General features: G+C 42.6%; 1 protein-coding gene across 7 annotated transcripts in view; it reads left to right on the top strand.

The window, feature by feature from the left end:
* LOC126470760 (uncharacterized PE-PGRS family protein PE_PGRS54-like) overlaps window positions 1–24,773 on the top strand; it is a 60,595-nt gene that overhangs the window by 14,609 nt on the left and 21,213 nt on the right. For all 7 annotated transcript variants that reach the window (XM_050098812.1, XM_050098783.1, XM_050098804.1 and 4 more), the window contains exon 2: window positions 20,617–20,667. In XM_050098812.1, the coding sequence (XP_049954769.1) occupies window positions 20,617–20,667 (51 nt within the window). The remainder of the gene's footprint in view (window positions 1–20,616; window positions 20,668–24,773) is intronic.

Here is a 24,773-nt window from a genome sequence, read left to right as displayed (position 1 = left end):
TACTAGCATCAGTCTTGTGTGACTAGCGTAAGATTTGAAAAGACGTGGTCTTTTAGATGTAGTAACACGCCAAGTAACTTTCGTTCACGTCGCACAACTCCTTCTTGGTATTGTGATTTTTTACCGTCAGTGTATAAGTTAATTTCGTTCAGCTGGATCAGTGTAAAACATTGGCAGAAGAAAAATTCACGCTGATGGAGCAGTCACAACACATTCGTCTGCAGTGATTTCGAATTTCCACAGAAAAACTACATACTTTTTTTAATAACCGCTTAGGTGTTTTACACGTCTTTGACGATCATTCTGGTTAAGTTACTTACTGGGTATGATACATGATTTATACAGACCCGAAAAATGAGGGACCCTACCATGCTTCCCTGTGGCGCTCAAAATGACATATCATTTTCTTATGAAATGTCACTGTTCTGAGATAAGACGTTGGATGGACCCCATTACAAATTATTCGAACTAATTACCCATATGTGATGAAATCCACAAGGTCTTACTTTCTTTTTATAATTTAATACTGATCCAGTGCCATGTCCCTTTCGGAAATGGATGGCGGAGTGTTTCTCTTGATCTACGTTTCCAATTTCACGGACCCCTGATTCACGCAAACTGCGCTATCTAACTGTGTGCGCACTTTCAAGGATATGGCTTTCTTTTGTAAACTGTTAAGACGATGAAAGTGTTATGGACTTCTCAGTCTGCTAGATATGTAGAGCTGTCATTTTCCAACTGCCACTGTTAGTGTGTGGTTGAAAAATTAATGTTCTTGACGCCAGCCTCTACGGTACGCGTTATGTAACTTGATGTTCCTCAACATTCAATTTGTACTCTATTTGGTCAGTATAAGTAGAGCGTCACCGGTGCACAAACTTTTCGTTTTCTTTTAATCTTCCAATTTTTAATTCATTTTAAATTTTAAATTCATGACCAAGTACTTAAGTTTTTAGTTACGACTTTATGCTGTTGACAGAGAAGCGTTCGATAAGAACTCAGCAGGGAAAACACAGCCGCCAGCTGGGCGACCTGCTGCACGTGACATTTCGCGGCCTCAGGTGACGCAAGCTGGTACTAATCAGCCACAGTCTCAGCTAATGAAGCGCTACGTCCTTGAATCTCTACCGTGCATTTGGTTAAGTAATATGTTCTATAATGAGATAAAGTCGAAGATATTCGCTCACTAATAAATTGTTTCACCGGCCATGCCAATTTATTAGAAGCAAAGGCAGATCAATGCACCTAGAGGCTAACTGAATATCATGAAATCAGTCTTCTTATACTGTTCGTAGTACAATATTTCGCATTCGCTTGTTTTGAGTATGGTTTTCAACTTGTTCATTCTTTTAATTTGCTTACTATGTAAGTGTTTTCTGTGTGTCGGTTTCCCTTAATCTGCAGCCACGACCAAAGGCATCGCCGGCCGTTGTGACTGAGCGGTTCTAGGCGCTTCAGCCTGGAACCGCGCTGCTGCTACGGTCGTAGGTTCGAATACTGCCTCGGGCATGGATGTGTGTGATGTCCTTTGGTTAGTTAGGTTTAAGTAGTTCTAAGTCTAGGGGGCTGATGACCTCAAATGTTAAGTCCCATAGTGCTTAGAGCTATTTGAACCAAAAGTATCTTTCTGTAACAAATGACTGCTTTCGCAACTGACGGCTGGATTTCATGCTGCTCGGATTCGCTCTGATAAATTCCAGATTCGCACGCACGTTTTTTCTGCCATAGGAACGAGAAATTTCCCCATGCCTTACAAAAGAGATGCAAAAAGCAGAAAAAAGGTCACAAATGAAAATATATGTTAAAAGATACAAAAACATTCCAGTAATCATCGTTTCGCAAACGAGCCGTTTCCGAGGCATTTAGGAATGTGTGGTCACGAGCCACCACTGACTTCAGCAGGGAATGTCCTGGTTGGTACAAATATACAGGGTGCACATTAATAGAACCGACAAACTCCAGGGATGGAATGGAATGGAATGGAAATGAAGGAAAAAAGGCCCTATAAACATGTGTTCGAAAATGCATCGTTGCCGCGATACATGGCGCTGACGATTGAAAAATCATCTGACCATGTGCTGTGTGTTCCTCGTGTGTTGCAGGCTGTGTGACGCAGCGTACTGTAAGCAGAATGGCCTGATATTTATGTCGGGTACAAGTCGAGATTATGTTTGTATAGGGCCAAGCAGATGGAAACAGTCGAGAGGCAGCACGGCTATGCCAAAACAAGTACACTTACAGACACCAACCACGCAACACAACATTTCAAGCCCTTTCTGGGCGTTTGTACGATCGTGCGTCCTTTCACACAGACGAATGTGCAGGGAAAAATCGGACTGTGCAAACACCATATTTGGAGGACCTGGTTCTACAGGGTATTGAGACGAAGCCTAGTGCAAGTCCCGCCAACACGGCGTAAGACAAAATATGATTATGCGTATCCTGCGTGACAGCCTCCGCTATCCCCATCACCTGCAACGAGTGCAAGGATTATCAGCAACGGATTCCCCTCTACGGGAAGAATTTTGTGGATGGATTTTGCACCAGACCGTCAAAATTATGGGGTTTCTGTCATCAGTCCTCTTTACCGATGAAGCAATATTTACCAAAACTGGCATCACCAGTCTGGATAATCGTCGTCTGTGGGCTACAGACAATCCTCGGAAAATGTTCGATGCGTGCTCATCAGCAATGGTTCAGCATCAATGTGTGGGCAGTGATTCTTGGCGACCACACACTTGGACCGGTTATTATTCCACAACGCCTCGACAGAGGAACGTACAGCTTCCTGCGGAATATTCTGCGTGGGCTGCTTGAGAACGTGTCTTTGGCAATACGACAGGTTGTATGGTTTCCGCGTGACGGAGCACCACACCACTTCAGCATTACAGTTCGCCTACATCTCAACAGCATCTTCCCAGCACGTTGGATAGGAAGCGGAGGCCATGTAGCATGGCCTGTTAAATCGTCAGACTTAAACCCCTTGGATTTTTAGCTCTGGGTGCATCTGAAAAGCTTTGCATACGTTGTACTAGTTTCTGATGTATAGACCCTTCAACAGCGTGTTGGTTCAAAAATGGTTCAAATGGCTCTGAGCACTATGGGATTTAACGTCTGAGGTCATCAGTCCCCTAGGACTTAGAACTACTTAAACCTAACTAACCCAAGTCATCACACACGTCCATGCCCGAGGCAGGATTCGAACCTGCGACCGTAGCAGCAGCGTGGTTCCGGACTGAAGCACCTAGAACCGCTCGGCCACAGTGGTCGGCTGTGATCGTTCAGATTTGAATTGTTCCTAATCGTTATTCCTAGGCATCTAGCTGAACTGACAGTCTTTATATTTGTGTGATTTATCCTGTAACCAAAATTTAACTGATTCGTTTCAGTACTCATGCGGATGACCTCACACTTTTCATTACTTGGAGTCAACTGCCACTTTTCATACCGTACAGATCCCTTGTCTAAATCATTTTGCAACTGGTCTTGATCTTCCGATGACTTTACTAGACGGTAAATGACAGCATCATCTGCAACCAGTCTAAGATACCTGCTCAGATTGTCACTTACACAGATTAGAACCAGCAGAAGGCCTATAAAACTTGCTTGGGGAAAGACAGGCATCACTTCTGTTTTTGACTCTCCACCAGCTACTACAAACTGTGATATTTCTGACGGGAAATCACGAATCCAATCGCACAACTGCGACGATATTCCATAGACACGCAACTTGTGAACTCATGAACTGCGCACTTTACGTTTGAGAGTACTCCACGCGGAAAAAAAAAACGGAGAATTTGTGTCAGTAACTTTGGAAGCCAAATAAAAGGGCGTTTTCGAACTTGGACCATATTGGCTTGTTAGTAGCCATCAGCAGTAAGATGTACAGATTCTTCACCATGACTGCCACATTCCGACACTATGGAGCATGGGTTAAATTTGACTCCAATTAGACGAACGTCGAATCGGATATAAAAAGTAAAATAAACGACGCACCACGAAGTAATTTACTGAATGCAACGGGAATCGGTACATGTAATGTACCTGTACAGACAGACAAATTAGCGCAATTTCAGAAAAAATGGATGATTTATTCAAGTGTAAGAGCTTCACAGACTCAGCAAATCAATAAAGCGTCGGTCTATGTCTCGCCGTTGTGCAAGCAGTCATTCTGCGTGCCATTGATTGATAGAGTTGTAGGGTGCTTCTTGAGAGATATCACGCCAAATTTTGTCTGGCAGGCGCGTTAGATCTTCAGAATCGTGAGATGATTGGAGGGCCCCGCCATTGATACTCCAAACGTTCTCAATTGGGGAGAAATCTAGAGATCTAGCGAGCTTACTGGCAAAGGTAAGGTTTGGCAACCACAAAGAGAAGCAGTAGAAACTTTAGCCGTCTGCGGGCGGACATTATCTTGCTGATATGTAAGCCTAGGATAGATTGCCACGAAGAGCAACAAAACGGGGCATCGAATATCGTCGATGTATCGCTGTGCTGTAAGGTTGCAGCCGATGACAAGCGAAGGGGCCATGCTATGAAACGAAATGGCACCCCAGACCATCCCTTCTGGTTATCGAGTCGTATGGCGGGCGACATTCTTGTTCTTATGCCACCACTATCTGTGCCGGCTGCAGACATGTCTTCAGCGTAGAATCTCATTGACTGCAGTATAATTGTTTTCAGTGATGAGCTCCGACGATCAGCGAAGACGCTATACGGCTCGACGACCAGGAGTGATGGTCTGGGTTGTCATTTGTTTTCGTAACAAGATCCCTTTGGTTGTCGTCTGCGGTACACTTACAACACAGCGTACGTCGATGATATTCTACACAGCGTTTTGTTGCCTTTGTCCGCCCCGATAGCTGAGTGGTCAGGGCGGCGGCCTGTCACGCCTAGGGGCCCGGGTTCGATTCCCGGCTGAGTCGGAGATTTTCTGCGTTCAGGGACTGGGTGTTGTGTTGTCCTCATTCTCATTTCATCATCATCAGTGGAAGGCAACGGGAAACCACCACTGGAATCACTTCGCTAGACGCTCATGCGGTGGACCTCTCTGACGAGGCTTCCCCTATGACAAGACCTGACAGAACACAAAATAAGTTGTTGCCTTCCATGGCAAGGCATTCCTGGCATAAATTTCAGCAAGATAATGTCCGGCCGCACACGGCGAAAGTTTCTACTGTTTGTCTTCATGTTCGTCGAACCCTACCTTGACCAGCAAGGTGCCGATCTGTACCAAGTTGGGAACGTTTGGAGCATTATGAGAAAGACACACCAACTTTCTCGAGATTAAGACGATCTAACGGGCTAATTGGACAGAGTTCTGCATGATATCCCTCAGGAGGACATGAAGTCAACACCAAGTAGAATAACTGCTTGCATAAAGATTAGTACTGCTTAGGACAACACTTCGTACCGAGGTCAGTGGCGGATCGCAACCACACACCACCATTTATCTCGCAAACGGCTCGTTTGTGGACCTGTGTTTACCGGAACGTTTTTGATTCAGTAATCATATATTTTCACACGTGCCAGCTTTCGTAATTAATTATGCTACACTGTGTATAAGGACGAAGAAATAAAGAACGCGAAGACTTTTTTCGAAACATGTATTACTATTCCATGTAACTTTCTACATCTAAATCTACATGGTTACCCTGTAATTCACACTTAAGTGCCTTGCAGAGGGTTCATCGAACCATTTCCATACTACTTCTCTACCATTCCACTCTAGAATGGAGCGTGGGAAAAAGGAACACGTAAATCTTTCCGTTCGAGCTCTGATTTCTCTTATTTTATTATGATGATCATTTCTCCCTACGTAAGTGGGTGTCAACAAAATATTTTCGCATTCGGAAGATAAAGTTGGTGATAGAAATTTCGCAAATAGATCTCGCCGAAAGAAAACCGCCTTTGTTTCCGTGACTGCCACCCCAACTCGCGTATCATATCAGTGACACTCTCACCCCTATTGCGCGATAACACGAAACGAGCTGCCCTTCTTTGCACTTTTTCGGTTTCCTCCGTCAGTCTTACCTGGTAAGGATCCCACACCGCGCAGCAATATTCCAGCAAAGGACGGACAAGTGTAATGTAGCTTGTCTCTTTTGTGGGTTTCTCACATCTTCTAAGTGTTCTGCCAACAAAGCGCAGTCTTTGTTTCGCCTTCCTCACAATATTATCTATGTGGTCTTTCCAATTTAAGTTGGTCGTAATTGTAATTCCTAGGTATTTAGTCGAATTGACAGCCCTTCAATTTGTGCAATTTATTGTATTGCCAAAATTCATCGGATTTCTTTTAGTACCCATGTGGATGACCTTGCACTTTTCTTTGTTCAGTGCCACTTGCCACTTTTCTCACCATACAGAAATTCTCTCTAGATCATTTTGTAATTGGAATGGATCGTCTGATGATTTTACTAGACGGTAAATTACAGCGTCATCTGCAAACAATCTAAGGGGGCTGCTGAGATTATCACCTAGATCATTTATATAAATCAGTAACAGCAAAGGGTCTATGACACTACCTTGCGGAACGCCAGATATCACTTCTGTTCTACTCGATGATTTACCGTCTATCACAACGAACTGTGACCTCTCTGAGAGGAAATCACGAATCCAGTCACACAACTGAGACGATTCTCCATATCGGTGGCATCGGTCGCATTGTCGGCGTGTGAGAATGAGGTCGCCCCTCCCCTCCGCCCTCCCAACACCTCCCCCCCTCCCCCCCCCCCCCCCCCCTGCAACGCTCGTACTGCAGTCGCAACTGGGACTCAGGCCTAAATGCGGCGATACATAGAGATTAGGACGAAGAAGACCATCATACTCGCTGAAAATCAGGAAGGCTTAAAGAAACTACTGGAGACCAAACTCGGACTAACTGTATGAAAACATCTGCACATTTAAGGACACCAATTTATTATCATCCTTCATAATTATGTTGTATCTTGTTATCGTAAAAGATTTTGATCAACAGATGAGAAATGCATAATGATTCATCATTGTTAGTTATTGGAATGGAGGCAACACAAAGGGATTGTGAAACATTCTACCACTTTTGTCAGCTAGTTAACGCTTCTCGACATCACAGACACCGTTTTTAGCTTTCCCATACAAAAGTAATACATCGCTGAGTTATCAAATAACTGAACCTTTTGGTCGCCCAATATATTTGCCGGTAGTCTAATAATCAAAAAATGGCTCTGAGCACTATGGAAATTAACATCTGAGATCATCAGTCCCCTAGTACTTCGAACAACTTAAACCTAATTAACCTACGGATGTCACACACATCCATGCTCGAGGCAGGTTTCGAACCCGTGACCGTAGCGGTCGCGCGGTTCCAGACTGAAGCGCCTAGAACTGCTAGGCCACAACGGCCGGCTCTAATGATCATAATAATAATAATAATCTGTGAGAATATTACATTAATATATGAAGCATTTCAGCATTCACTGAAACTAGCATATCACTGATATACGCGCCGGCCGAAGTAGCCGAGCGGTTCTAGGCGCTACAGTCTGGAACCGCGCGACTGCTACGGTCGCAGGTTCGAATCCTGCCTCGGGCATGGATGTGTGTGATGTCCTTAGGTTAGTTAGGTTTAAGTAGTTCTAAGTTCTAGGGGACTGATGACCTCAGAAGTTAAGTCCCATAGTGCTCAGAGCCATTTGAACTGATATACAAGACGTCTCCCCTAAGAGATGTCAGGCGCATTTTCTCTGGTTTATAGGCAGATATTTAAAATATAGTTTTTGCAGTGTGTAAGTGGCGTCTACCGAAACAAATAGTGCTCATCACATTTTTCATGCGACCCCCTCTATCGCCGGAAAGCGACAGTTTGTTTCCCGTTACAAACATAATGATTTTAAAGCGGAATTTTGTGTGCCCATTCGATAGAGTGGTGCGATACTTGATTTATCACTATGTATTAACAAGGTCAACAAGACGTGAAGATTAAACAGCAGTGCGGCAGCGACTCAGTAGCGCTGCAAGCAGCCATCACGGGCCACGGCAGTCCCGTCGTTGGTGGAGCACTGGTTAGTCTTGCTGTCTTATTGTCAGTATTTTAATACAAGTAAAACGAATATCGCAGTAGACTCATTTGGGGCACGCCAAATTCCACATTGAAGACTATTTTATTAGTAACGGGAAACAAACAAACAGTTTCCTTGGACACTGGACGTCGCTTCAAACACGCGACGAGCAGTATTCTTTCAGGTTGACTCCAGCTTCACGTTACAAAAACGGAATTGCAAATATTTGCCGAAACAACAGAGAAAATGTGCCTGAGGGCTCTTAGGAGAGACGCCCTGCATAATGTTTTCAAACTGCACCTACGTGCCTTCCTGTGGGCGTTTAGCGTAGCCCTATAAGTATGTAGTTTCCAGTATCTTCTAATGAGTTTCTTATTCTATCTGACAGGTAAAGTTATGAGAAGCTTTTATCACTGTAGATATCATAGGCTTAGCTGACTAAGAAACGCTGCATTTGTACGAATTCCAGTGTATATCCCTCACTTGGAAAATTTACAGTGGATTTATAAGTGACGTTTCCTAATTCGTGCATGGTTCAAATGGTTCAAATGGCTCTGAGCACTATGGGACTTAACTTCTGAGGTCATCAGTCCCCTAGAACTTAGAACTACTTAAACCTAACTAACCTAAGGACATCACACAACACCCAACGTTCATCAGACGACCCGTGCCTAAGGTGTCACATCTGACTGGCATGATATAACCGACCAAGAACTGTATTCTCTCTGGAATATCCTCCTCTTGAGATCCGAATGAAAGTGTTCACGCATTCCAGTATTTCATTTCTGAAGAAAAACGAGAAAATTAACACTGAGTCCGAATCTGTTAATCGTGATAGCTGGATTGGATACACATTCGAGGATTTCTATTTCATTAAACTAATTGAACGCTGTTATTTTTAATTACTTCTCATCGAAATGCACGCACCAGAAATGCACAGGTAATCGCATCACAACATTTGTGTGTCTCTACTTCTGGCAAACGCAACGAGCGATATACTCATATACGTTGCTTTGCTTTTCTTGATCCTTTGTTTGTGCGATTAATTGTTTTTAGGTACTCTGGTGAGAAACTATTGACTTTGGACTCCTTTGACTTGTCAAACCTTGCTCTCGCCCTTCAGTCAGGTCTTATCCAGTAAGCTGATTTTCCACGCCTGAAATGCTCCGTAATTGGAGTCGTGATTCGCACTCCGTGTTACTTTATTAAGATAACCCAAAGAAATTTCTTCCCTCTATTTTCTAGATGAGAGGCTCTTCACCCAGTGTAGTTTATAACTTATTTAGTTTATTCAAGATATTTTTGAATAGGCTTCAGTTATCGAATTGCACCTCTTCTGTTACGGGGTGGACTTTTGCAACAGAACCCCCACCACACCCCTAGCGCGCCATAGTTATTTTCTGCGCTCTCTATCTCTCAGGAGCAAACTATTGTGATGATAAAAAAATGTTCAAATGTGTGTGAAATCTTATGAGACTGAACTGCTAAGGTAATCAGTCCCTAAGCTTACACACTACTTAACCTACATTATCCTAACGACAAACACACGCACCCATGCTCGAGGGAGGACTCGAACCTCCGCCGGGACCAGCCGCACAGTCCCTGACTGCAGCGCCCCAGACCGCTCGGCTAATCCCGCGCGGCATTGTGATGATAACACACATTTTGCAGTGCAGTGTATGATAATGGACTTGTGAGGACTGGTTGAAGCGTCCAGTTTAGCATACAGAGGGGTCCAAAAAAATGTATCCACTGATTAAAAGTCCATAACTGGCAAACTAATTGACGGAGTTGTCTCATCTTTGGCAGTGTAATAGTTTGTAGTTCCGTCAATCGCCACACAAGCGTTGTATTGTGTTGTTTTGTTTTGTCAGATGACAGTCGCCAGATAGTTAGTGTTTTGTTCTTAGTTTCACCTAGTTATTCGAGTACACATGGCTGGCGCAAGGCCTACATTCCATGAAAGGAAGTCAGTTTTGAAGTGGTATTTTAAGTACGAAAACATTAATGAGGTTCAACAGCAATGGCGAAATGAATATCAAACAGAGCCACCGCCACGTTTTAACGATTGGTCGCATTCGAAACAAATTTGAAGCCGAAGGCTGTGTTAAAGATGTACGCAAACAATGATCTGGACGACCTGTAACAGTAACAAGTCCAGCTAACTCCCGTCGTGTCTTACAACAATTCACTCGCTCACCACAGAAGTCTGTGAGACAGTGTGCCCGTGAAACTGGAGTGAGTCGCTCAAGTGTTCGGTGAATTTTGAAGACAGCAAAATGGAAGTGCTACATCCCACTATTGCTACACGCAATGAACGAGGACGGCCCAGATCGTAGAATGGAGTACTGCGAGTGGTTTACTAACATGGTGCGCAACGATGAAGAGTTTGCAGAGATGATTGCGTGGTCTGATGAGGCACAGTTCAAACTCAATGATACAGTAGATCGCCACAATTGCATCTACTGGGCCGCCGATAATCCGAACGTGCATGTAGAGAAAACCGTGAATTTGCCGGGAGTAAATGTGTGGTGTGGGTTGTCTTACCGGGGCTTGATTGGGCCATTCTTCTTTGACGGCACAGTTACCGGTAAGATGTACCTTCAGAAGCTTCAGACATCCATTTTACCTGCCATCCGAGAATTGTATGGAGACGGAAGAGTTTACTTTCAACAAGATGGTGCCCCAGCCCACTAACAAAACCGTGTTAGGGCGTGTCTCGACGAAGATCTACCAGGAAGATGGATAGGCCGTAGAGGTGCTGTGGAGTATCCACTACGTTCCCCAGACCTAACGCCTCTGGACTTTTACCTGTGGGGAACACTAAAGGACGTCGTTTATCGACAAAAGCCACGCACATTGGATGAAATTCGAGAATCCATCGTACATTCATGTGCAAATATCCAACTGAACACGTTGCAGTCAGTAGTTCGTGCTGCAGTTCGGCGGCATCGTTTATGTGTGGATGTTAATGGTGACCATTTCAAACACCTACAGTGATATCTTTAAGTTGAACTTTAAGCTACACTTTCACCAAAAATGAGACAACTCCTGCAATTAGTTTGCAAGTTATGGACTTTTAAACAGTGGATACATTGTTTTGGACCCCTCTGTATAACCATCTTCCCTTCAGTTGATGTATCAGTGTCAAAACTTTCTTTTACACTCCAAAGGCGGTTTAGGTTTTGTACACAAGAATTTAATGCGCAGTACGGTGGCCAGGAACTGTATGTCACCACGTATCTCTCATTTTTCTGGTCTCACCATTCCCAGCTGAATAACTCACATTGAGATGGCTACGGCATGCAGTATGTATTTGCAGACCTATTAATTTATATTGCTTTGTTTACTTCGCGAAGAAGCCGTGAGGTATTCCTTACAAATCCCCATCAAAGGTTTCGCAGAAAACCCTGTTACGGAATGGGCGGTTGTGGTAAGCGGCGTAGTAATGAAAACAAATACAATTGGCTATCCTGACTTTTTCAGTGCTTTTTTTCCTCTTCCGCTCGCGCCATCTCGCCGTCGTCATTGCCTTGGGAGCAGACGATGGGGGCAACAGTCGCTGCATCCTGTCGCCGTATTGGCCAAACAGCCCCCAGGGTCGCTTAACACAGCTGGCACGTGCAGCGGGGCGGTGCGACGCGGTGCACGGTCTTAGCACAAGTCATCGCGCGGAAGTCATCTCGACAGCCAACGGCGTTCGCTTTCGCCCGCAGCGAATCGGAAATAACAGACGCGAAGGCGCGCCGAGTTGTGTTCGCTGCAGCCGTAAGAAAAGGCAGTCAGAGATGCGCCGACTAGATTGGCACTACGACGTGACCTTGGCGAGCGCAAAACGAAATGTAGTTTCCGTTTTGTTTCTTTCGTTTTTTTCTGTTACACAGTCGTGTGACGTCTAGCTGAAGGAAACATCACGTGTTACGTACAACCAAATCCTATCCTTAGTTTCAGATAGCAGGGCCGTACCGAAGTGATTCTGCGCCCCTGGCACAACTGCCATGCTGGAGCTTCCACCCTCCCACCCCCCCCCCCCCCCACCCCTGTTAGTAAGAACTTCCAGACAATTTTTTTTTCTACACACACTTTGTAAAGATTACAATATTCTAAATGTGTTTAATGAAAATGAAACATTACTGAAAAATATTACTACAATGAACCATACTGATTAAAAATATTGCGTACTACAAGTTAAATGTATCACTCTAGTGAATGATTTACAAATTGTCTAAGCTTTCTAAGGAAACCGAAAGGAAAACAAAATTTATATATTTCTTTTTACAGTTACTTTCCTCTGGTTTTACTATAATGAATAAATAACTGGTTTCATTACTTCCCCAACAAGTAATAACATTTCATTTTAGATCTTCCTAGGAATTATGGTTCAAATGGCTCTGAGCACTATGGGACTTAACATCTGTGGTCATCAGTCCCCTAGAACTTAGAACTACTTAAACCTAACTAACCTAAGGACATCACACACATCCATGCCCGAGGCAGGATTCGAACCTGCGACTGGAGCGGTTACGCGGTTCCAGACTGAAGCGCCAAGAACCGCACGGCCACAGCGGCCGGCTAGGAATTATGTTTTCATTATAGAATTTAATTTGTGTTTTCTTGGTTTGAGCAAAGCAACTCATTGATTATGCCACTGAAATCAGCTTTAGTTGATGTGTTCAGATCTATTGCCAAAATAGGTAAATTTGACAGCCTCCTTGCACTTCTTTCAACTTAGCTAGATTAGATTTACTTTCATTCCAATTGATCCGTAGTGAGGAGGTCCGCCAGGATGTAGAACATGTCAGAAAAAACAACAACACATGATAAATATTTACAACTAAAACAAATAAGCTAATGTACCATTCCACAGGTCCCAAGTGGAATGATCGTCATTTTTTAACGAACACTATATGAAAGAGTCATTTTACAAATACTAATGCACTGAATTTAAAATAAAAATGTTTTTTTATTTATTTATAAGGTAATAAACTTGTAATACAACTACTATAATACTTATTTACAATGAACACATTACTGCACTGTAATGGTGCAGAAGTTAGATTGTACTTACACACACACACACACACACACACACACACACACACACACACACACACATATTTACAACGAACACATTACTGCACTGAAATTGTGCAGAAGTTATATTGTACTTACATATATACAAATCAGTTGGTTTTACTGAGAAATTCATCAATGGTGTAGAAGGAATTGGCCACCAATAAATCCTTTAGGCTTCTCTTAAACTGAATTTCATTGGTTGTTAAGCTTTTTATGGCTGCTGGTAGTTATTGAAAATGTGTGTTCCCGAATACTGCACACCTTTTTGTACAAGACTAAGTGTCTTTAAATCCTTGTGAAGATTATTCTTATTTCTAGTATTGATTCCATTAATTGAGCTGTTGGTTTGAAAAAGTGATATATTTTTAATGACAAATTTCATTAAGGCACAGCGACTAATAGCTTCTGTAATATAAGGGCTGTCATATGAAAACGAGACAGACTATACAGGATGTAACGGGCATGAGAGCAGATATTTCTGTTGGTGAATGAGAACGGTGTACTGAACAACATCAGATTTACGTCATCTGCAGACTAATAATTATATGTCTTAGGTTGGAATGTCGAAGTATATGTGACAAGAGTATGCCATTAATGTTTATTTTCCCCTGGATACTATGCCAGGTGTTGCAGTGTGGACACTTTAACACAAAACGATTAGCGTATACTGACAGACGTAGTTCACATAGTGGTGCATTTACGGCTGTGCAGTAAGCCTCAGGTCGTAAAGTTTGTGGCGTGTTTATGGGAATACTGTTCGGCACAGAGAAAAAAGAACCCACACGCTGATGGGAACGTATTAAGGCAACACATATAAAATTACCAGCACTTATACCCGTTACACCGCCGCGCGGGATTAGCCGAGCGGTCTTAAGGCGCTGCAGTCACGGACTGTGCGGCTGCTCCCGGCGGAGGTTCGAGTCCTCCCTTGGGCATGGGTGTGTGTGTTTGTCCTTAGGATAATTTACGTTAAGTAGTGTGTACGCTTAGGGATTGATAACCTTGGCAGTTACGTCCCATAAGATTTCACACACATTTGAATATTTGAACCCGTTACACCTTGTATAACGGCCATGGCGCGACGTTGATGACGCAAGTAGGTGTGCATAGAAGGGCCCTCTGTTGGGAATCAGGAAGGAACAGCGTGAACATTCGCCGCTGTGTCATTTGTCCCTTTAGACGTGCTCGACGTGAGGTCAGCGAATCGTGTGTGCTTCCGACTTCATTATGCAGCGCGGGGAAGAAGAAAATCGAGGTGTGGTGCGGTTTTTCACTGCGGAAGGAGTGTCAGGAAGTGAAATAGATGCCCGAATATTTGCAGTGTATGACGAACACATATGTCACGTGAACTTGTGTTTGCGTGAAATAAACGATTTCGAGAAGGTGGGGCATCACTGAAAGACAACATTCAACCAGGAGAGGCTCATCGTGTTGTTACCCCATCTGACATCGCTAGCCGGCCGGTGTGGCCGAGCGGTTCTAGGCCCTTCAGTCCGGAACCGCGCTGCTGCTACGGTCGCAGGTTCGAATCCTGCCTCGGGCATGGATGTGAGTGATGTCCTTAGGATTAGTATAGTTAGGTTTAAGTAGTTCTAAGTCTAGGCGACTGATGACCTTAGATGTTAAGTCCCATAGTGCTTAGAGCCATTTGAACCATTTGAGCTAAAATCTGCACACCTGGATACAATCATAGTCCCGTAGGCAATCGCAAACTTTTTGGATGAAGGCATTGACCGTCTTGTCTCACAGCGGGATGAATTTATTACCAGTTATGCCGATTACTTTTGAAATAATAAACAGTTTACCTACTTTTCTTCTATGTGTCGCGTAATGAATTATTTTCACTTACATAGCTGATTGTCTGAGTTTGGGATCAGGAAAAGCGATGTAGCAGCACGAACTCCATTGTTGAAAATGAGTGACTTGTGTAGGCGGCAGCTATGTGAAACAAGCGTACTGTTGCCATATAACCAAGCTGTCGATAGGTGTCTGATTGGCAGTTTCTTTTTTATGCTACTTGAACGAAGTGAAGCCGTAGAAGTGACACACAACAGTTTGCGGGCCGAGGAAACAGCTTCCTTTCGCAGGCAGAGAATAGGACGAAGTGCAGAAGAGCTCACATACCTCTTCCTATTAATTCTGAAAGTGATTTCCTTCCTTGGCTCTGTTTCCTGCCAGATTTTGAGCCCATCTGTGCCTCCGCCTTATATCGCCTCTGCCTCGGCATTGCTCCGCCCCTGACAAATACGCTGATACGCTGTTGCACTCACTTCTGTTCGTTTTAATGAGTGGGGGCACCCGCTGACTGGCACACACGTACGAGGTGTAGTCATAAATTTTTAATTATCACCCCAATAAATAAAATCCGGTAACTATATTTTTGTTCGCTGAAACGAGTCTGCAGTCCTGGTACTCGCTGAAATCCACGCAGCACGAAACAGTATCGTGTCGTTATTCGATTTCTGCTTTTGCAAGGGAACTACGCTGCAACAATACGCGTTGAACTGGTGGAAGCGTGCAGCAACAACGCACCATCATATGACAGAAGATGCTTTTAGTGTGATCAAAGAAGACTAAATGACGATAAGCGAAGAAGCAGAATATTTTTCTGCGAAGAACCAGGAATCACAAAAGAAGTGAAGACTCTGGTGTTCTATGATCCGTATATCACAACCGACGTAATAGCGGAAAAATGAATTTTTTTATTTATATTAGGGACTGAATACCTTTGAAGTCAAGATGGCAAAAACAAATCTTCTTTACTTGGATTGATTACTAGTTTCAGTTAATAATCTAGCCGTCTTGTTAGTCGAAACTAGTTATCAGCCTAAATAAAGAAGCAACAAAGATGTGCCATAAACGTAAACCAGGAGAGGGGTGACCATGGAGAGTAACTTGCTTAGTCTGCAATTTGCTGAACTAGTTGTAGACGAAGGAACTGTGATGCAGAGAAAACTAGAATCCAGTATTCTTTCATTTACTACTCCATTTTTACGCGTTTCGGCGTTAGCCGTAATCAGAGCATATGTAACACAAACGTATGGAGGCACTTGAGGGCTAGCATATAGCAAACAGCAGGTATAGAAAACAGTTACAGAAAAGACACATGGAGCAAAATGGAACCGTACTGTACGACTTATTTTATAGTTATAAATAGTTAATTGTGTTGCTCTTCTTCTTCTTCTTCTTCTTCTTGAAGGCACCGGTTGTCAGCTTGAATGTTGTGTGGCACCAGCTAGTGACCACGCCATTGTACAGCTCTGTACTCACAATCTGAATTCCGTGTTTGCTCAAGTTCGTTGGAAGTCAGCCATGTAACTATGTAATCCTATGGCTTTTATCCGAACCAGTGTAGGTGTTCTTTTGCAAAATTATAGATGTTTCTAGTATTAATGTAAAGTATGGTTCCATTTTGATACATTGTCTTATCTGTAACTGTTTGACGTACCTTCTGTTTGCTAAATACTATCCCTAAGTGTCTGCATACATTTGTGTTACGTATATTCCATTTTTTTTACACACAGATGCTGATGATGGCTAATACCGAAAAGCGTAAAAACCGATTAATAAATGAAGCAATGTTAAATTCTCGTTTTCTCTGCATTGCAGTTCCTTCACCTGCGACCAGTTCACTGAATTACAGACTATGCAACTAAAGAAGAACTCTTATGGACCTTCACGTCATAGGTTTTCCATCACTGAGATACATAAGAAATTTACAACAAATCGCTGATCTCCTCAACTTGGGAAAAAGTGAAACTCGGTCACAAATCAGTTTCAACATTTTGCACGTTACAAAAGCTCTTGCCCGCAGGGATCCGTGACTGCTCACGCACATTCAAAAAACCCGCGAGACGGAGGCAGCAGATGAATTGTTACAGCTGTGTGAGGCCAATTTTAGCCGTCTGATCAAAGTGGAAGAGTGCTGGGGCAAGGTCCCGAGACAAAGGAGCAAACCAAGCAGTGGGATAAAGGCCAGGACCCAACCACCATACGGCAACGTGACACTGTGTATATTCTGGAACTGCCGTGGTGTCGTGCTAACAGGTTGTGAGGCAAACCATCACAGGAGCATACTACCGTAAACTCCCGACGAGTTTACAGGAGGCTGTCAAGACGTAGCGTCGCGGAAAGTTGCCCAAGGACGTGGTTTTTCTCCGCTACAACACCGTATACTATTCTGCACGAGCCGCGCGGGATTAGCCGAGCGGTCTTGGGCGCTGCAGTCATGGACTGTGCGGCTGGTCCCGGCGGAGGTTCGAGTCCTCCCTCGGGCATGGGTGTGTGTGTTTGTCCTTAGGATAATTTGGGTTAAGTAGTGTGTAAGCTTAGGGACTGATGACCTTAGCAGTTCAGTCCCATAAGATTTCACACATTCCTATTCTGCAGGACGCAGTCAAACATGCTGCTCCTTTGAACGAATAACTTGTGCCTCATCCCGGTATTCTCCTGACATGGCATACAGTGACTCCTTCCTCTTCCCTCGGATGAAGAAACCAGTGCGTGGCAGGTGTTGCGGAATGACAACGGGTTGATGTTGCAAGGATGAACATACAAAATGCAGACTACTCCATCCAGCGTTAGGCAAAATGTTTTGCGATGAAGGACGAATATGTAGAGGACTAATATCATCACGAGCTTTTGTGGTAGCCACTTGATGTTTTCAAGGTGACAATTAAAACTTTATGTCTACCCCTCGCATATGATCTCCGCAGGATAATTTCAAGTAATCGACGCACCCCGTACATCTCTCAAACATTCTGTCTTCGGAGAATTGTGTCTGACTTTTTATACTCTTCTTTATTTTAGACACAATAATTCAGTAACATAACGTAATAACAACGGTAGTCGATTTCGGTCATACGTTGGTCATCTTCAGATTCTACAGTGGGAAGTGGCGAAAACTGTTACATTAAAATCTTAAAATCAGGTACAATTTTGCCCGTTCCACTTGGAACTAGCGTAAATCAGAATTCTTATTTGATGAAAAATAATGGCTATCAATTATTTTTCCAGTTGTTCCCTCTTTTGTCTCAGTGTCGCTTTTCTCGTTGTAATAAGTCAGGGTAGCAGTTACTGGTATCTGACCTAGTTTGTCATGCCAATTAGTGTGGGTTTCGTGTTCTGTGTTACAGGGTACCGTGACTGAGCAAAAACATGAAATTACGCCATCACTCGCTGAAATAGTCATGAAACTAGCTAAAATCATACCCAATTTGATCAATATGCTAAAAGGTTGGGAGATTCGAAAACTGCTTTAATCTTCCACCCATTTTACAGAATGCAGAAACAGATTTAAAAAAAAAAGTTAATGTCAAAGGTTCCATGCAGTTATAGGTTTCTTTCTTAAAGTCAATACAATAATTTATCCAAATAATTTCAGCGTATAGCTATTACGTGTCATTTCATCTGGAAGATGGCCTATAATTGGATCATTATCCTTGAGAGAAATTGTTTTGACTGAAACAATACACTCTCGGCATTTCACAGACGTCTCTGGAAATGAAACCGATGAGCAGCATTGCACACCATAGAACTAACTACGAAATGTTGTTGTTGTGGTCTTCAGTCCAGACACTGGTTTGATGCAGCTCTCCAAGCTGCTTGATCCTGGCCGGCCGCGGTGGTTTCGCGGTTCTAGGCGCGCAGTCCGGAACCGTGCGACTGCTACGGTCGCAGGTTCGAATCCTGCCTCGGGCATGGATGTGTGTGATGTCCTTAGGTTAGTTAGGTTTAAGTAGTTCTAAGTTCTAGGGGACTGATGACCACAGCAGTTGAGTCCCATAGTGCTCAGAGCCATTTTTTTTTTGCTTGATCCTGTGCAAGCTTCTTCATCTCCCAATACCTACTGCAACCTACATCCTTCTGAATCTGCTTAGTGCATTCATCCCTTGGTGTCCCTCTACGATTTTTACCCTCCACGCTGCCCTCCAATACTAAATTGGTGATCCCTTGATACCTCATAACATGTCCTACCAACCGATCCCTTCTTCTAGTCAAGTTGTGCCATAAATTTCTCCTCTCCCCTAGTCTGTTCAATACCTCCACGTTAGTTATGTGATCTACCCATCTAACCTTCAGCATTCTTCTGTAGCACCACATTTCGAGAGTCTTCTTGTCTTCTCTTCTTCTCTAAACTATTTATCGTCCATGTTTCACTTCCATAAATGGCTACACTCCATACAAATACTTTCAGAAACGATTTTCTGACACAAATCTACGCTCGATGTTAACAAATTTCTCTTCTTTAGAAACGCTTTTCTTGCCATTGCCAGTCTACATTTTATATCCTCTCTACTTCGACCATCATCAGTTATTTTGCCACCCAAATAGCAAAACTTCTTTATTACTTTAAGTTTCTCATTTCCTAATCTAATTCCCTCAACATCACCCGGTTTAATTCGACTACATTCCATTATCCTCGTTTTGCTTTTGTTGATGTTCATCTTATATCATCCTTTCAAGACACTGACAATTCCGTTCAACTGCTCTTCCAGATCCTTTGCTGTTTCTGACAGAATTACAATGTCATCGGCTAACCTCAATGTTTTTATTTCTTCTCCATGGATTTTAATTACTACTCCGAATTTTTCTTTTGTTTCCTTTACTGCTTGCTCAATATACAGATTGAATAACATCGGGGACAGGCTACAACGCTGCCTCACTCCCTTTCCAACCACTGCTTCCCTTTCATGCCCCCCGACTTTTATAATTGCCATCTGGTTTCTGCACAAATTGTAAATGTCCTTTCGCTCCTTGTATTTCGCTCCTGCCGCCTTCAGAATTTGAAAGAGAGTATTCCAGTCAACATTGTCAAACGCTTTCTCTAAGTCTACAAATGCTAGAAACGTAGATTTGCCTTTCCTTAATCTATCTTCTAAGATAAGTCGTAGAGTCAGCATTGCCTCACGTGTTCCAACATTTTTACGAATTCAAAACTGATCTTCCCCGAGTTTTTCCATTCGTCTGTAAAGAATTCATGTTAGTATTTTGCAGCCGTGACTTATTAAACTGATAGATCGGTAATTTTCACAAATATTCTTCTTGAAATCTGAGGGAATTTCGCCTGTCTCATACATCTTGCTCACCAGATGGTAGAGTTTTGTCAGGGCTAGCTCTCCCAAGGCTATCAGTAGTTCTAATGGAATGTTGTCTACTCCCGGGGCCTCTTAATATATGTGTTTCCTTTTTTTTCGTTATATACCTGTACTAAAGTATTTGAAACAATGATACACAGTTTTTCGGTTCAAAGAACAACTTAAATGATTACTAAAATAACAAATGGAATTCTGTCAGTTGTGTTAAAGTAAATGATGGATGCCAAAAAAGGAAGAAAAAGAAAATCCAAACAAAACTGAAAACGTAAATGTCTCGTCAGAATTACAAATACTGTTCTTTCACAGTGAATTAAACTTCCAAACACTCACAGGGACACATACAGCGATACACTCACAAAAACATTGTGTAAAAGACATCGTAATCAGTAGTTTCGTTTTCTTTTCAGATATCGGCTATGGACTACGGCCGAAGGGGAAGAGTTCCTCCGGCAGCTCGAGTAAGTACATTCCTCATCTGTATTCCTCACATAACAAAAACAAAAACAAAAAAACTCCACAATGCTCCTCTCTCGAACTATCACTGTCTGCTATTGAAATATTCCTTCATATCCTTGCAATGAATCACGTAACTAAAATTTTAATGTATCTTAATCAAGTATTTTTGTTTTTTCCTAATTTGTTTGCGCTACCTTTCACCCCTGTAAAAATCCATTTTTCGTTTGTTACAATTTATTAGAGATTTTAATATTATTGTTCTTAAACGTATTTCAATTGCTTAAAACTAATTATTGTAGGTTCAGTAATTTATTTTGTGTACCTCAGGAGCCGTCAGGTCATACAGCGATGTTAATAACTCCGATGCTTATAATGAATTATCGTAAACATTATGTTAAATGAGTTCACGGAACAGTGGAATGGACTGTCTGAATTTTGACATCGGTTTGACACAATTTGTCAGGCCAAACATGTCTGACGAGCATAACACGCAAATGACCCAGTAATATTCTACATGCATTTCTCGCAATGATAATTTCAAATTTCAGTGACCCTTCATAGGATACCCATACTCAAACTGCACAGAGTCAAGAGGTGTAATAGTATGGCGTTGTAGGTAAGAGTGCAGTAATGTAAATTAAATTACGGCATAGAGAGTGTGTGACGTAGGTTCTTCTAACATCACACAAAGTGTATGCTCCCTTGACTCACTTGGAAGTACAGGATTTTTCAGGAGTAACATGCAATGCTCTGGGAAACGGAGTTGCTGGGCATAATGCACAACAAATTTAATATCAATTGATTATTTATCCCGAACGGATGTCCAGCTCTAGCTGTTTGTAAGCATACGCTACAGATCAAATATTCGTTTCTTCTTGTCATTCATGAGTCAAACATAAATAGAGACTTCTTGTTGAAAGAAGTCTAAAAATATTTTACCGCAAGATTTCTAAAAATTCAAGTGTTTCGCCTTAAAGTATTAATTGACTGTTTGAGGAGGATTACCTGCTGGACGTAGAGGAGGATTATCTACTGAGTGGTGCTAAAGGCACCCAAAACACGTACTTCATCGCACATAAAAATTTTGCCATACGCTTTACCAAATGCATAACAAGAAGTAATAGGTCGATGTCTGAAGCTATGAGTGATTACAGAACAGGAACTCCATCACCAATAGACTTGCTCAGAAGTTGTACACTTGCGTCGGTAATATAGAATACTTCCGGCGTTCTGCAGCTACGTAGATAGCCGAGAAGTCATAGCAATATGTTGCCTTAGCCCTGTTAACTTGCCATGCAAAAATAGCAAGTATATAAGTGGCATTTATTAATCTTAGTTTTTCCACTTTATGTTCAGTGGCAAGTATGCGAGTCAGTTCAATCGGTCATCTGAGATAACGATATCTAACATTCGTTTGCACGCCAAACAGCCCGTCATCTTTCAGACCATACCACTTACTCACAGAGGAACGAAACTGAGATTTCGTATCGGTAGTTCCACATGGGTTTTGGTTTCTTGGAGACAAGGAACGCGTCTCACGTGTAAGGCGGATTACGTTGCGGATGAACGGAGTTTCATCACTCACACATATTAGTATCATCAAACGAAATGAGCGTTAAGCCCAATAGAAAAATAGTATATAGTTCCAATGTCTTATTTGCGTAGCTTTTTCTCACGCTGAAGATGAAATGATAGTCTTTCATTACGCTGTGTTTCCCATACACGTATCCGTGCAACACAGAGGGCGTGAGTAATTAGTACGGCTGCGACGACATTCATCAATCGTGTTCACAACTTCACGCACGTTTTGTAATAGTCCTCGGTCAGATGACGTGCGTGAACTTGGACGTGTATCAGTTCCAAGATATGTCACGCTAAATCTGACAAACGCTCCTTCGCCTTGGAATACAGCGCTTAGGATAGCGTAGGCGGTGCTCTCCCACGACTGGTGTCAAAGTGCAGTCGCGGAATCTGTAAGGAATTGTTAGCATGGCTACATTTTGCATTTGCTCATACATATGGAGCCTTGCCAGCATTGCTACTGAACACAACTAGTATTACAACATACCGTAGCTTTTTCTTTATAATACACAGTCCTCTTGTATTTATTCACGGTGAATGCTGTTTGCATTTTCCTTATGACTTTGTAGTAGGATTTTTTGGTGAGGAAGGGGTAGAGAGTAGGGGTGGTTGCTGAGAGAGTGAAAGAAGCCCCTCCCAGCGTAACGACTAAAGCGTTAAGCGAAGATAAGCAGGCTGAGGAGAAGACAAGAGAGTACACGAGGCCCGTACTCGGTGCTTTACACTGAGAGTCTGTGAAAGCGGACGTGGAACACCCACGTAACTAAGGTATAATTGTTTCGCTTAATTAAAACATGTAGACTTATGCAATAATAACACACGTTTCTTCCGCAGACCGCAGTTGCTACTGCAATGATGTGATAATGTTTGATCGGAAGGGCTGGCACTAACCGAGAAAAAGTCCTCCCAGCTCAACGTCCTTAGGCCCCTAACGATTGAAAATGAAGTACTGACTGCTGAAAAATCTTGAGTGCACTGTAAACTCATTTCCATGGCAACACACTGTTGTGAACACTACAACAGTGTTACTGCCCGAAACAGAGGTTGTTGCAATGTAATCCGTAATTTAAAATGTCTGTTGCTTGAACAGAAACGAGAAATTAATGTTCAGTTTCACACAGTGAAACTTCGACAGGAGTTACCAGCAGACTATTCTGAAATTTCTTGCCAGACTAAATAATATGCTCAACCGGGGCTCGAACAACGAACTTTGTCCTTCATGGACAATGCTCTCACCGACTGAGCTATCCGCTCACTATTCCACCGCAGCCTCTCAGTATTTGCCAATACCTCTCTCTTACCAGCCAAACATCACAGAGAGTCCCAGTCCAGTACACAGTTTTAATCTGCCAGGAAGTTTCAAAGAAGAGCACACTTCGTTGAAGAGTGAAAGATTCATTCTGGAAGCAACGCTCTAGTCTCTGAACGAGCCTTTTCCCCGCTGCATCCCTTCTTCCAGGAGTGCTAATCCAGCAGAGTGTGCAAGGGATTCTCTGTGAACCATTTGATCCAACCGAGGAGAACTCCACCCTTCAAAAATTCCACAGGGACGGATTCGAATCCAAGTAAAGAACACAACATTAATATGATACCTAAACTAAACACAATTGAAATGTCGTTAAGAGTACCAGGATTATGTCTCAGACCTTGTCTCAGTAATGGATTCGTATTCAGAAAAAGTAGCATTATCGTATACTACAACTTTGCGCATTCCCCCTGTGCACATTATATAGTATCTGGGTCCGTATTTATTACACTAAAGGGTGCTTATGTTTCGGTAATCTTTTTAAATGGAGATTTATACGTTTAATTAACTGTAGCTCTAACATCTAACATCTTGTTAGGTACTACGGCAGAATTAGGTTACAAGCCCATACTAAGGCGGAGGTAAATTTCCTACTATTGGGTGTAGACACTTAAAAATGATTTTATATGTCAACATCTAAAAGGAATGTACTGGGGATGACCCACAATGTCGACAGCTCTAACATTTCATTAATTCTTCTTGGAATTCAATCAGATTGTCGACACCCAACTGGTTAATGATGTTTCTGCATTCCTATTACCCATAACTTTTTTAAAATGCAAGCTGCTAGAAAAAAAAGTGTCACCTGTTACTACAGGAGGTAGTATTGGTCAAAACTAGAAGAAAAGTTACTATAACGATATGTCTGCAAACCAATACCTGTTGAGATATGGGCTGAAGATCCGCTGTTAACAGCCTGCATTTTATTTGCAGGAGATGGCATAGTAAATTACCAAAATACGCATGTTTAGGGAGGCATAAATCTTCAAATATATAAGGTGGCGAGACAGCAGAATCGCTTCAGTATCAATGCATCATATGAATTGTCGGTGACCTACTGATGGCTTTATACGCTGTACCAGACAGATTACACTGAAAACGTCGTCGGATAGCGATATGCACACATACAGGTGGCGGTTGTATCGCATATACGAGGTATAAAAGGGCAGTGTAAAAGGGCAGTGCATTGTCGTAGCTGTCATTTGTACTCAGGTGATTCAT

The sequence above is a fragment of the Schistocerca serialis genome, chromosome 1 (assembly GCF_023864345.2).
Source record: "Schistocerca serialis cubense isolate TAMUIC-IGC-003099 chromosome 1, iqSchSeri2.2, whole genome shotgun sequence".
Classification (NCBI taxonomy): Eukaryota; Metazoa; Arthropoda; class Insecta; order Orthoptera; family Acrididae; genus Schistocerca; species Schistocerca serialis.
This window is presented reverse-complemented; position numbering and strand designations above follow the sequence as displayed.